The sequence below is a fragment of the Sporisorium graminicola genome, chromosome SGRAM_1 (genome assembly GCF_005498985.1).
Source record: "Sporisorium graminicola strain CBS 10092 chromosome SGRAM_1, whole genome shotgun sequence".
Taxonomy (NCBI): domain Eukaryota; kingdom Fungi; phylum Basidiomycota; class Ustilaginomycetes; order Ustilaginales; family Ustilaginaceae; genus Sporisorium; species Sporisorium graminicola.
Genome location: NC_043719.1, coordinates 2,178,286 through 2,190,734, shown reverse-complemented (window position 1 = coordinate 2,190,734; position 12,449 = coordinate 2,178,286). Strand labels below are relative to the sequence as shown.

General features: G+C 58.2%; 4 protein-coding genes across 4 annotated transcripts; 2 read left to right on the top strand and 2 right to left on the bottom strand.

Annotated features, from left to right (window-relative positions):
• Positions 1 to 329: 329 nt before the first annotated feature.
• On the top strand, positions 330 to 1,412 carry EX895_000780 (uncharacterized protein; the record flags this gene model as incomplete). The annotated part of the gene is made up of 1 exon (XM_029881381.1): positions 330 to 1,412. The coding sequence occupies one exon, from the start codon at positions 330 to 332 to the stop codon at positions 1,410 to 1,412; it is 1,083 nt and encodes a 360-aa protein (XP_029742767.1).
• A 276-nt stretch (positions 1,413 to 1,688) lies between these two features.
• On the bottom strand, positions 1,689 to 4,309 carry EX895_000779 (uncharacterized protein; the record flags this gene model as incomplete). Its single annotated transcript, XM_029881380.1, has 3 exons — positions 1,689 to 3,348; positions 3,427 to 3,437; positions 4,307 to 4,309. 3 exons carry the CDS (start codon positions 4,307 to 4,309, stop codon positions 1,689 to 1,691), a joined length of 1,674 nt encoding a protein of 557 aa, XP_029742766.1.
• Positions 4,310 to 4,504: 195 nt separating this feature from the next.
• Positions 4,505 to 7,600, top strand: EX895_000778 (uncharacterized protein; the record flags this gene model as incomplete). The annotated part of the gene is made up of 1 exon (XM_029881379.1): positions 4,505 to 7,600. One exon carries the CDS (start codon positions 4,505 to 4,507, stop codon positions 7,598 to 7,600), a length of 3,096 nt encoding a protein of 1,031 aa, XP_029742765.1.
• A 247-nt stretch (positions 7,601 to 7,847) lies between these two features.
• On the bottom strand, positions 7,848 to 11,825 carry EX895_000777 (uncharacterized protein; the record flags this gene model as incomplete). Its single annotated transcript, XM_029881378.1, has 1 exon — positions 7,848 to 11,825. The coding sequence occupies one exon, from the start codon at positions 11,823 to 11,825 to the stop codon at positions 7,848 to 7,850; it is 3,978 nt and encodes a 1,325-aa protein (XP_029742764.1).
• Between the last annotated feature and the right edge of the window lie 624 nt (positions 11,826 to 12,449).

Below are 12,449 nucleotides of genomic sequence, written 5' to 3'. Positions count from 1 at the left end.
CACGCCAACCTCGTTTGTTCTGCCTACCTTTGTCTCTTGCCATCATCATCAGCATCAACTCTTCAGCGCTACCTCGAGGATTCACCGCCATCAAAGTTTGGAACTTGAAACCTACTTGGTGAAACAGAAGCGGACCTGGGCTGGTGTCGTAACGCAGCGATTCTGAGCGACTTTCCACCATTCTGTCGACTCGCGGCTCGCTGATCGCTCGTCAGCTTCGACTGGCAGGGCCTTCTACTACCTCTCGCTTCCTGAATACGGCCTCAAGGTCAACCCACTTTCAGATCTCGACTCTACCCCTTCGATACACTGTTCTACAGTCCGCCAGCATGTCGTCCTCGTCATCAACAAACTCCGCCTCAGGCTCGCAGAAAAAGCACAAGGTTGCCATCATCGGCTCCGGAAACTGGGGGTCTGCAATCGCCCGCATCGCCGGACAGAATGCGCAGCGTCACTCGGATATCTTCGAACGTGAAGTGCAGATGTACGTGTTCGAGGAAGACTACAAGGGCAAGCCGCTTTCGGCGGTGATCAACGAGACGCACGAGAACCCGAAGTACCTGCCGGGCTGCAAGCTGCCCGAGAACGTCGTTGCCAACCCATCACCCGTCGACGCGGCCAAGGGGGCGTCCTTGCTCGTGTTTGTCCTGCCCCATCAGTTCATTCGGTCGGTGTGCAAGCAGCTGAAGGGCCACGTGAGCCCGGATGCGCATGCGATCAGCATGATCAAGGGCGTCGAGGTCAAGGACGGCAAGATCTCGATCTTTGCCGACGTGATCGAGGAGGCGTTGGGCGTCAGCTGTTCCGCGCTGTCCGGCGCGAATATCGCCAACGAGGTGGCGCAGGACAAGTTCAGCGAGACCACCATCGGCCACCGCCCGGACGCCAAGGGTCACGAGAATGCAGAGTTGTTCTTCAAGCTGTTCGATACACCCACGTTCAAGGTGGGCATCATCGAGGATGTCGCAGGTGTCAGTCTCTGCGGAGCGCTCAAGAATGTCGTTGCTATTGCGGCTGGATTCACGGATGGATTGGGTTGGGGCGACAATGCAAAAGCGGCAGTGATGCGCATCGGGTTGATGGAGATGAAGCGCTTCAGCGAGGAGTTCTTCGACGGCGTCAAGCCAGAGACGTTCACCGAGACGTCGGCCGGCGTGGCGGATCTGATCACTACGTGTCTCGGCGGCAGGAATCGCAAGTGCGCCGAAGCTTTCGTCAAGACGGGCAAGCCGTTCGATCAACTCGAGAAAGAGCTGTTGAATGGGCAGAAACTGCAGGGCACCGAGACGGCGCGTGAGGTGCACGAGTTGCTGGCTGCGCGCGGCAAGGTCGACGACTATCCGCTGTTCAAGGCTGTCTACTCGATCGCCTACGAGGGCATCGATGCTCACGATCTGACAAGTCGCTTGTAGCGTGGATTAGGGGGGAGTGAACGACTTTGACGGGCTCAGGTACAGGGGTTTCCAAGGGCATTTGTGAGCGCACCACGAAAAACACTTTACACACTCAAAACAAAGCTGCTGTGTCGATATCAAGGACGTTCTGATATGCAGCCTTTGCTACTTGGTCACGCGCAATCTCATCATGCTGATTTGAAGGTTTTTTTTGAGCTCCATGTTGCATTGCGATCTGATGGCATAGACAGACCCCGTGAGCACGTTCTCATCAGGCCAGCAAAGTGCGCAAGACTATGAGCGCGATGAAGACAAGACACTGGTGACACTCGCCCAGCCTGGCTCGTACTCATCGTCGCTGGCATCCAGGTCGGCGGCAGAGAGCATTGTGCCTGGCGGTGGACGTCGCAAACGTTGCGATTGGCTCTTTGTGCGCCCCACAGCCACTGCCTGCCGTGCCTTGTCCGCTGCTGTCGCTGGAGCCATCTTGCTTTGAGGAGACAAGTGGCCATTGGAGTCGGATGATGGCATCCCGGTGACAGTAGAGTGGGGTGTTGGCGGAGACTGCGCCAGAGGAGCCTTGACAGCATTCGGACCGAGGTCCTGGGCTTCGGCCACCTCATCGCGTGGGACGAGTAAGCCCGGTCCACGCACCTGATGCGCAGCTGGATCCAAGGGATCGACGCGGCCCGAGTCCGTTCGTTCGACTTGAGCACGCTCAGGCAACGACCCGGAAGTCGAGTAGTCGGCAGGTGGCAAAGCGTTCTCGGTGGTAGTGACGAGACCGACAGTCTCAAGGTCGCGGTCCGCGGCGGGCTTGCCGTAGCCTTGAACCCAAGGCTCCTGACCGTCATCCTCGGATGATTGACTCTGAGCAGCCAGAATCTCGCTCGTGTCGATCGGTTTCGGCACCTGTCCAGCAAGATCTGCCGGCGGAGAGGCTAACCAAGGCTCATTGTCGGCAGCTTTGTCCGAGTCTTCTGATACCTGCAAGTCGTGTGCCCGTTGACGGATGCGTTCGACATCGTCAGCGGATCGTCCGTGAATGCCAATCTCGATGGAAGTGTCTGGAGTTACGTCGGCACCCTCAAAAGCATTGTTCACTTTGGGGGTGGCTTTTGGTGCTGAAGAGGGTGCTTGAGGGAAGTCGGGGATGGCAGCTACAGCGGGCGCTTCGGGAAGGCCAGGGCTCGCATGGATCTTTGCAAGATCGATCTCCGCAGTCGGTGTATCCGGCAGCTTTGGCAGCGAGTCGGCGCCATCAGCAGAAGCAGAGCCGCTCGCGAGCTGCTCCCTGGAAGAGTCGCCCTCGTCGGCCTGTGCGGGAGCTGGTGGTTCAGGTCGATTCCTCCCAGTCAGAACAAGATCGTCGTCAAGATCGGCAAAAGCGTCCCGCCCTGTGCCGTGGACCATGTTGTCCGAGGCGCCTCGCTGTAGCCGCGAAGCACCGAAGCTCGACGTTCGCGGCGCACCATTGCCGAGGAAAGCACCACCCGTCATCTGAGGTCGGATAGGGGCAGAGCCAGGGTCGCCCCATCCACCACCGGCACCTGCGCCAAGCCAGACGCCACCGGTCATTTGTGGCCGCAACACACCCTCTCCCCATGCGCCCGTGCCCTTGCCCGCGCTAGCGCCGGGGAAGTGCGTTCGTGCATTGCGAATCTCGGGGTTGGGTGCAGGAGAGCCGAATGAGCTTCTGGGCATGACGGGCCGTTCGTCGCTCGACTGGAACTTCGCGATACGTTCGCGCACCGCGTTTGGGCCGGAACCGCCAGAGGGAGAACGCGAAGGGCTTTCGCCAGGGCTGAGTCTGCCAGAAGTAGTCGAACCTGCTGTACCTGGCGGTGAGAGGTTGGCGGATCGTGCTGTGTTCGAGGTTTTTCTCTGTAGAGCAGCAATGCGCTCTGAAAGGCTGGCACCGGCCTTGGGCACAGGCTGGCCTCGGTCGCTCGCCCTGTCATCGAGGATGCAAGGTTAATGTACGTCAGTGCTTGAACATAATTATCACTGTAAGGAAGTGAAGGTCACTTACATGATTGTAGGCTATGTGATGTCTCTAGCAAAAGTGCCCGTACGAAGCCAACTGAGGATATGAACAGAGGGCCTGGTATGCAGTTCTTGCGGAAGAAGCCTGCTGCAATGAAGTCGCAGAAAGCGTTGCGGTCTTGATTAACGCACGGCCTTTATACAGAAGCGTAGACTTCTACAGCATCGATTGCAGACAGGTACGCTTCTAGCTGAGAGGGGCCAGCAAATAGTAGAATGACGAGGTGAGGAACGTGTCGGCGTAGAGGAATGAATCACCAGGATTGCGTCGAGGCGGCAAGACGATCCTGTTGGTAAAGGCCTTCACTCTTCGTTGGGGCTGAGCAGAATGACAAGTGCAGATGAAGGATGTCGAAGCAACAAGGTCGGGGTAAGTCGAAGCGCGGCGTGCGAATGAGGCTCGGAAGGTGGCTAGAAGTGTCAATTTGTTGCTACGCCAGCTTGGCCACGGCGTTGGCGCGTGCGGAACTGTTGGAAGCTGTGCGTGCGTGCGTGCGTGTCTGAGCGAAATCGCAGCTCGACTGGGGAAAAGCTCACGGGTCTCTCACGGGCCTCACACAATTCGCAATTGATTTTCCTCTACCGAAGCAGAAGCAGTCCGAGACACCAAACAGAAACTAACCTTCGTCGAGTCTACAATTCCCCTCTGTGGCCGAACGAAAGCCGTAGCAGAACAGGGCGACAGGCTCAGACAGATCAAGATTGACCTTTGCCACAGGAGACGATTCGAATGAAGTGTGCTCGTGAGTAGTCGTAGAGAGCGTGAGAGGCGGGGGCACCTTTCGTTGTTTCAACGCACGAGCTCAATTTTAGCTGCAGTTTGCACATCCCGAGGGCGTGCGTGATCCAGCCTGAGCCGGAGGAACCATAGCGTGGACGTGGACGTGGAGCTGGAGCCGAGATTCGAATATCGCAGTCCACTCTCTTGCGACTAAATCTCCATTCCTTCTTCTTCACACACACACGACACCGCAAACAAACGCCTGCACTGCCACAGTGCTCTGATTGTCGCTGCTGAATCCGACTCAGCAAGGCAGTTGGCTCGAGGCAAGTCTGCTACCACCATGTCGACGGCAACCAATGCTGAGCCAGAGGCTGCGGGCAACAGCCGGACGGAAGCAGCCGACGCTTCCGTCTCAGAGTCACAGCAGCTGCAGCGGATGGATCCCGAAGCGATCTTGGCCGACGAGGCGAATCCTGACGAAGTGCTAGGCCGAGGTTCTTCCACCGATGCTGCTGCCCAGCGCCACTCCAACAGTCAAGACCACACTCGGGAGGACGATGAAGCGACTGCTCTCAAGCGTGCCTCTGCCGCATCAGCTATCTTCAGCCACGATCACTCAAACGCCAATAGCAGCAGCTCTCGCCCACAGTCTCAGCTGCTCTCCACACCCGATCATGCCCAGAATGGAGAGAGCGCACTCCCCGAAGCTTCCACGACGCAGGACGACGTCTCTGTCGAAGCCCTGCAAGCTCAGGTGAAAGACTTGACCAACCAAGTCACCGGCCTCAACGAGAAGCTCGTTCGATCCTTCAACCGCATTGCAGATCTTGAAGACGACTACTCCGATGCACAGGAGCGAGTGCGTAGCATGTCGACCAAGATCAAGGAGCTCGAAAAGGAGCGCGCAGAGCATCTGGATGCGCTCAACACAGGTCTCCTAGTTGAAAAGGCACATGTCAGCAACGAAATGCAGAGAATGATGGATCGTGTCATCGAGGAGACCGCTCAGCGCGGTAAGGCCGAGAGCGACAAGAGCAAGATCGAAGCCGAGTTGGACGAGCTCAGTTCCAGCCTCTTCAGCGAGGCGAACAAGATGGTCGCTGTCGAGCGCCTTTCGCGCGCCAGAGCAGAAGAGAAGAGCCGCAACATGGAAGAGCGTCTGAAGGACACCGAAGGCATCATGCTCGAGCAGCAAAAGGTTCTCGCAGATTTGCAACGCCAAGTTGAGAAACTGCAGAGTGGTTCCGCCTCGAGAAAGAACGGCGATGATGGTGCTTCCATCGCATCGATAGACAGCGAGACTGTCAGCTTCCATCGTCTCAAGACATCCTCCCTGGCCAGGTCTGTTTCTCAGAGAACAGCAATGCAGGAGCGTAGGCACAAGCCCGCCGTTGATCTGGCCGCTGAAGCTCGCCTGATTATCAACATTGTGCCCTACCAAGAATTCCGCTCGTTCATCGCACACCTGCGCAAAACCCGTAAGCAGCTGGCCCCTTTCTACAACTACCCACTCCCTCACCACAGCGCACGCGAATCGCTCAACGGAACGCCCACTCCGCGCCCCGATTCTCCCGCAGTCCAGCAACCCAACGCTTCCACATCCGTCCCAAGTGCTGCCTCCGCCTACAGCCAGGGTTTGGGCAGTGCTGTAACCCTCAATTCGTCTCCGTTCGCAATTGCGGGTGTTAGCCGACATCGCGACTACCCGACTCTGCCTGCCAATGTCGAAACCATGGTCTCTCTGCCGAATCAGCTCTCGCTGCCTTTCATCAAGCGGTCGCAAGAAGAGGATGTCGAGCCATGTTTGCGGCTCGACTTTGCGCCCGGTCTCAACTGGCTCAGCAGACGTCAGGCTAATACGGCGATTCTGGACGGCAATCTCGTCATCGAGCCCATCTTTTCGGGCAGCAAGACGATTGACGAAGATCTCATCCGCCGAGAAAATGCTCAGCTCCCGCCCGCAGCTTGTGCAATGTGTGGTATCCCCATCGTCAACGTTCCCCTACCAGGAGGAGTTGCTGCTACCGCTTTGTCCGCCGAGCAAGGCGGCAAAACGTCGTTGGTGCCCAGCGGCCTTGCCACGGCCACGTCGAGCTGGGCAAGCTCAGCGGCAAGCTCCCTTGGGTCCATCACCGGATCCAGCAGCGGCAGCAACTCTGGCACGCTTACGCCAAAGCCCTCCCGAGGTGGCTTGTTTAGCTCGTTCAGAAAGTCTTCGAGCAACATCAAAGCGGCCACAGAGACAGAAGCTACTCCTAGCAACACCGCAGCCTCTGCTGCAACGGATGCCGACGCGCAGGCGCTTGCGGCTGCCCAAGGACTCGTACTCACCCATCTACCCGTACCGACGCATATCTTCCGCCTGAGCGAAGGTTCCCCTACTCGCTACTTGCTTTGCCCGCATCACTGTCTCTTGCGACTGCGCGCTGCTTGTCAATATTGGGGATTCATCCGCAACCTCGAACGCTCCGTGGTTCTTGAGGGCAAGTTCATGAACGAGGAACAACAGGCTGTGGGTGCCAACATGTCGTCGCTTGATTTGCCCAAGGACGTTGCATCTACACCACCTCCCAAGAGTGAGCAGGTGGAGACACTGGAGAAAGCTGCCGCGGCCGCGGAGAGCGAACAGAGAGCTACTTCCGACGGGTCCGAGGATGCAAAGATGGACGACGCAATGGATGCATCAGACGTAGCTGCCGCAGACAAGACAGAGGATGAGGAGACAGAGGAAGCAAAGACGGGAGCAGGGAAGATCAAGGAGGAGATACAGGGAGAAACGAGCGCGAAGACTGCTGACGAGTTTGCACCAAGCGATGCAAGCGACGCAGGCTCGGCTCAAAAGTCCGACGAGAAGGACGAGTCTGGCAGCGTCAAGGAAGGATCAGAAGAGGACAAGAAGCCTGCTGGAGAAGATGATGACTTTGCCGATGCGCCATCGTCCCCCACTGCCGAAGCCAAGCTGGAGGATTCTGAGGACAAGGAGGAAGAAGAAATCGCCAAGGCGGACGATATGCCAGCTGACGCTGCCGAAGCGTCCTCGGATGCGAAGGAGGATGAGGCTGCCGTCACCGAAGCTGTCGCTGGTCCCAAATCCGCAGAGATGGAGAGAACGGCCACCAACCCCTCAATTTCGGCCCCGCCTCTTCCTCCACGTTCAGTCGCTCGCGGCACAGGTACCGGCTCAGCGTCACCGGCACCGCACATCCCTCCCCGACGCCACCAGACCTCGGTATCTGCAGCAACACAACCGCCACCGCCGCCTCCCCGCACCCCAACTGCGGTCGCCACCGTCGCTCCTCCAGTGACAGCAATCTACCTCGACAAGCTCGACGCCATGGAGTGGGAAGACAAGATGTGGACCGAAGTTACCAAGCTCAAGGAGGAGCTGTGGCGGGCAAGGATCGGGTTGGTGACCGAAGAAGGCGCGGATGCGTGAAGTCTAGATGGCTGAACAGTCTGTCATCCATATCGCCGTCGGTTGAGCGACATACGTTTCGCCTCAACGATGCTTCCCTTTGAACAATTTAAGCATGCACGCACATATTGGCACCGGGGTGTGTGTGTGCGTGCGCTTGATAAAGTTGTAAGCCACAGGCCTCAGAAAGCTAACCCATGAAAAATCGGTCTGAATTGCGTGCCTATCACCCTGCTCCTCTCACTCCCTCCTCTCTCCCGCCGCAACATCAAATCCTCAACCCAGCCAGCATCTCATCCCCCTCCCTCACCATCTCCTCCACCTCCCTCTTCGCCTTCCTCTCGGCCTTGCTATCCGCACTCTTCCTCAGAACCTCTACGTAACTCTGATACTTGACCAGCTCCTGCAACAAGTGATTGCTCTTCCTTTCCCAATTGCCCAACGCCTTGGCATAATTACCGCCCTTGGGGGAGTACAGCTGCAACATGGGTTGGCGCAGCTCGTTGTGCAGCGTGAGCTCGGCCTCGATGCTGCGCACCTGCTTCTCCAAGCGTGTCAGCTGGCGTTCTTCGCCCAGCGTCGAGGCAACCGTGGGCAGCTGCGGCGTGCGCCATTCGTTGATAAATGTGCGTTCGTTCGTCAGGTAGCCGACGTTGGCGGAGGTGCTGACCGAGGCCGCGGCGGACGTCGCAGGTGAGGCAACGAGCGCTCTCGAAGTGTTCCCACTCTGCATGCTCCGCGAATCAGTACTAGACGCTTGGAGTTGGGACGAAGACGACCGCGCCATCCTTGCCGCCGCCGCGGCGTGTCCACCACTCGAGCTCGGATACTCGCCGAAATTGTCCAGCTCCTCGTACTCATCCCCATCCAGCTGCGGGAGCACCTTGTTCCATCCGTACTCCATATTGCTCACCCCTCCCGGTAGCGGCTCCTTCGACTGGCGCGCGGCCCAGTAGTTGCACGTACTCACCCACTCGTTGATCAGCTCCTCGTGTCCCGTTTGGAAGAGATATACTTTCCCACCGGGTAAAGTGAGCGCAAACACGTGCGGTCGCGTCTTGTTGTAACCCGGTGGGGGGAGCGCGTTGGCGAGCGAGTGAGCCAGAGGGATCTCTCCGAGACACGTGGCGTTGGACAACCAGTTGCCGCCACCCAGCACTGCTCCCGCCGGCCCGCCCGCAGGGGCCGACTGCACCGTAGTGGAAGACCAGCCTTTCGCCTTGTACGCGCTGCCACCGGAACCGGACGACGACCCGCCGCCGATTCCAAAGCGGAACATAGACAACGTTCCTTTGGACACGACCACAAACACCTCGGTCCAATTTTTGTCCTTGGCCCGCTTGCCCGTACTCTCCCAAAAGCATTTCCGCGTCAGCGAGCCTTCCTTGGCCCAGGGTGGACCGGCGAGCGCCAGCTGGTCGTCGTCATCCTCGTCATCCAGCGGCGTCTCTGTCGTCGTAGACCCTTTAGCTTGCGCCAAAGCTGCATCTTCTTCCATCGACTCTTTGATGATCGTCTGTGTGAGCGTGCTCGCAAACCCAGGAGTGATGGAAGGCGGAGGCGAAAGCATGCCCGCACGTTCCACAGCGGATAAAGACTGCGACGTTCGCCCCCATGAGTCGACCGAGCTTCGTGACGGATTGGGACTGACAGACGGATCCAACAGAGACGCATTGAGTCCTCCGCCGCCCAGCAACCCCTGAATGCCGCGAATGGACCCGCGCTTCAGCGCCATCATCCGATCGCTTCCCGTGCCCATCTTCCTACGACCACCGCCGCCCATCGGACTGAAGGTGCCAGACGGCCTTCCAGCAGCGATGCTTCCCGAACTGGTCTCGGGACTCGGCAGCAAGATGCGTTCGGACTTGACCGCCGCATAGATGTCTCTAAGCAGCGTCTCGATCTCGGCCTCTTTGCCTTTAGATCCATTGGCGGCTGTACCCGGTCGAGAATTGTCTTGGTGCACAGCATCCGAAGACGTTTCCAAATTCGTTACGCTCGACGTCGGCTTGGACCGGTTGACCAGGTAGCTGCTGATGCTGTTTCGACGCTGTGCGGGATCAACCTTTGCTGGGACGGCGTCGGTGCTGGGCGCAAAGTCGCTGCGGGCGACACTGAAGCTGCTCCTGCTGTCATCTCGAGCCACCACAGCTTGCTCGTCTGTCCTGCTTTCAGCGATGGCACCGAGCGTATTGCGAACGAACTGCTGTCGCGTCATCCTCTCCTGCAGCTCTGCAATGTGAAGGTCGGTATTCAGCAGCAGAATACTGAATACGACCGAGTGAATTACATCGGCGCTGCCAAATATCGAGTCCGGATTGCATTCATAATATCTCTGCGAAAAGGCAGCGAGGATGCGGTCGATCTGCTGCGTTTCAGCTCGCAGGAAGAGTTTGTCGCAAAGTCGGCGGAAAGCGAGGTCGAGTCGCAAGCCACTGAAATCAAAGTTGGCAAAGTAGAAGCCTCGCGCTGCGCGGTTGACCAAGCCAAGGCCACCGAGCCATTCGGCAATCTTTTCTCGACTCAAGAAGTCCGGATCTTCATCCCAGCACTTGGTCGCCAGCTCTTTGGCGGACGTGTTGATAGAAGGAGGTGCCGCTGTGGTCTCGTTGACAGATCGCGCAGCAGACGCGTCCAAGCTCGTTCTTGCCGATGTCGGCGAAGAGATGGGCGAAGGACTTCTGCGTATAGACGGGGTTGAAAGCAGTGCGGAATTACCGCCTCTAACGGAGGCCGATGACAGCGAAGGCTTACGACTCAGACTGCCGTTATTACCAGGTCGCAAGGACGAATGCTCGGACAGCTCTACCACCTTAGGTAGTGCAGACGGGTCCATGTCTGGCGATGCGGGAGCAGTGATGATCGTTGCGGTGCGGCCGTTGTGAGTTTCCGGCGAGAGGTTGATACCTTCGGTGTTCGAGCGCTTTCTGACGAGCCGGATGCTCTGCTCGTGATCCTCGCCGCCGTCAGAGACATCTTGCCCGAGACGCCCGCCTTCCTTCGCAGCTGGCGAATGGATTGGCGGCACATCGTGCGCCGTCAGAGGCGAATCAGTGTTGACAGTAGATTGATCATGAGAAAGTCCTTGCAACCTGTTGCGATCGGCATCAGCGGTCTTTAGCTGTTCGATTGAATTTGGACTGAATGAGGTGGGTTTGGGATCCGCGCTATCGAGCCCCGCACTTTCGGCGGCTGTCTCGAAAGATCGTGCGCTGACCAGGCTGGCACCAGAACCGGTCGTTCGACGACGCAGATTCTCGGCAAAGAGATCGACCGAATCGGGCTGGCTGTTGCGAGTCGAGATGACGTATTGTGGCGAGTCTGCACCTGGTGGCGAGGTAGGCAAAGTCGGTTTGCACACCAAGTTCGTGGATTGAAGAGGTGCAGGTCTTTTGTTCGACTGCGGCGATCCTTTTGTGTTTGACTTTGCCGACTCAATGATGTGGTCGGCATTGCTTGAGTCCTGTTGCACTCGTGGATTGGGCGTGTCAGGATGAATTCCGAGTCCGGCGGGTTTGTTGCTCTTAGGCCCTCGAGATGAACGAAAAGCTGCAGGTGTATTGGGATTGGACGATGCAGAGACAGAGCGAGAGGCGAGGGGAGCTGCAGCTTCAATCGTGTCAAAGCTGCTACTGGATGCCATCTCTGGCTCGTCCAAGAAGCTACCTGATCTTTCCTTGTGATGGTGGATACCGAGATCCGGCAGCTGCGGTGATGGGCCCCACCCTTGAATTGGGGTTTCGGGCTTTTCGGCTACGTGAACCTCTTGAACAGGCGACTCCTTCCAAGCATTGTCCATATGAGAAGACAGCTGTTGGACAGCCAAGCGGATAGCGCCGGTCGAGTCGCTGGAGCCGAGCGATTTGTTTCGTACGTGTTCGTGTCCCTGCGAGCTCGAGCGCTGTGGCAAGACGTTTTTGTCGGCTGTACCCCACTCTGTCACAGCCGCTGGTGCGGACGGGACTCGAAGAGTAGGTTTGCTCATGGGCGCGAGCTGTTGTGTCTCGGGTGGAACTGCTGCATCATCGTGTTCTGGTAGGGACTTACCAGCCGCGGTCGGAGCGGCTGCGACCGGGGAATCGGAACTCGTAGAAGGCTGCATGAATCGTTCGGGGATGCTTGGAACTGCGACCACATCCGCCGACGCAAGATGCGCGGTTTTCGAGGTGCTACCATGTACGGAGGAAGCACCAAGACTCGCGAAGCTAGCCTTGCTTCCCCTGCGTCCAAGCGATGCCGCACTCATGGTTGCGTCGCCAGCACCGCTCCGACCTAGAGACGTGGCCGAGGGATTGGAGCCAGCTGAGTAGGTAGAGCTCGACTTTGCTGGCTGTGCGCGTAGCCTGCGGAGAAAGCCACTCGTCTTTTTCATGCGCTGACGAAAGGAGCCCATGGAGGCAGCCTGATCCTTACCGATGTTGCTGGAGGAAATGGCGTTGACTTCTTCTTCGAGTCCGACGCTACTGTTCATGCGTGGACGCGATCTCACGCTTCCATGCGCGGATTCAGCGTCAGGAGGGAGCATGAAGCCTGGCATTGCCGGCATTGGTGCAGCCTGACGTTTTGTCGACGGTGACGGGGCAGCTGGGGAGCCAGTGGTGTGACGTTGGAGTGAGGTAGTTCTATCGGGCGACGTTGGCACCTGGCCCGCGTTGTTTCGGGCGTGTCCAGTCACGGATCCAGCGGGCGTTCCCGGAGAGGATGACTGTGGCTTCGTCTGGGATGTTTGAAAGATGTCGGCATATGGCGGCCGCGGCGTAGTATCGATGGCCTGCTCGGACCCGTCGTCGTCCACTTGGTCGTCAAGGCTGGTGCTGAGCGAAGACGTCGAGGATTGCTGCCTTCGACGCTCGACAATCACCCGATTGTT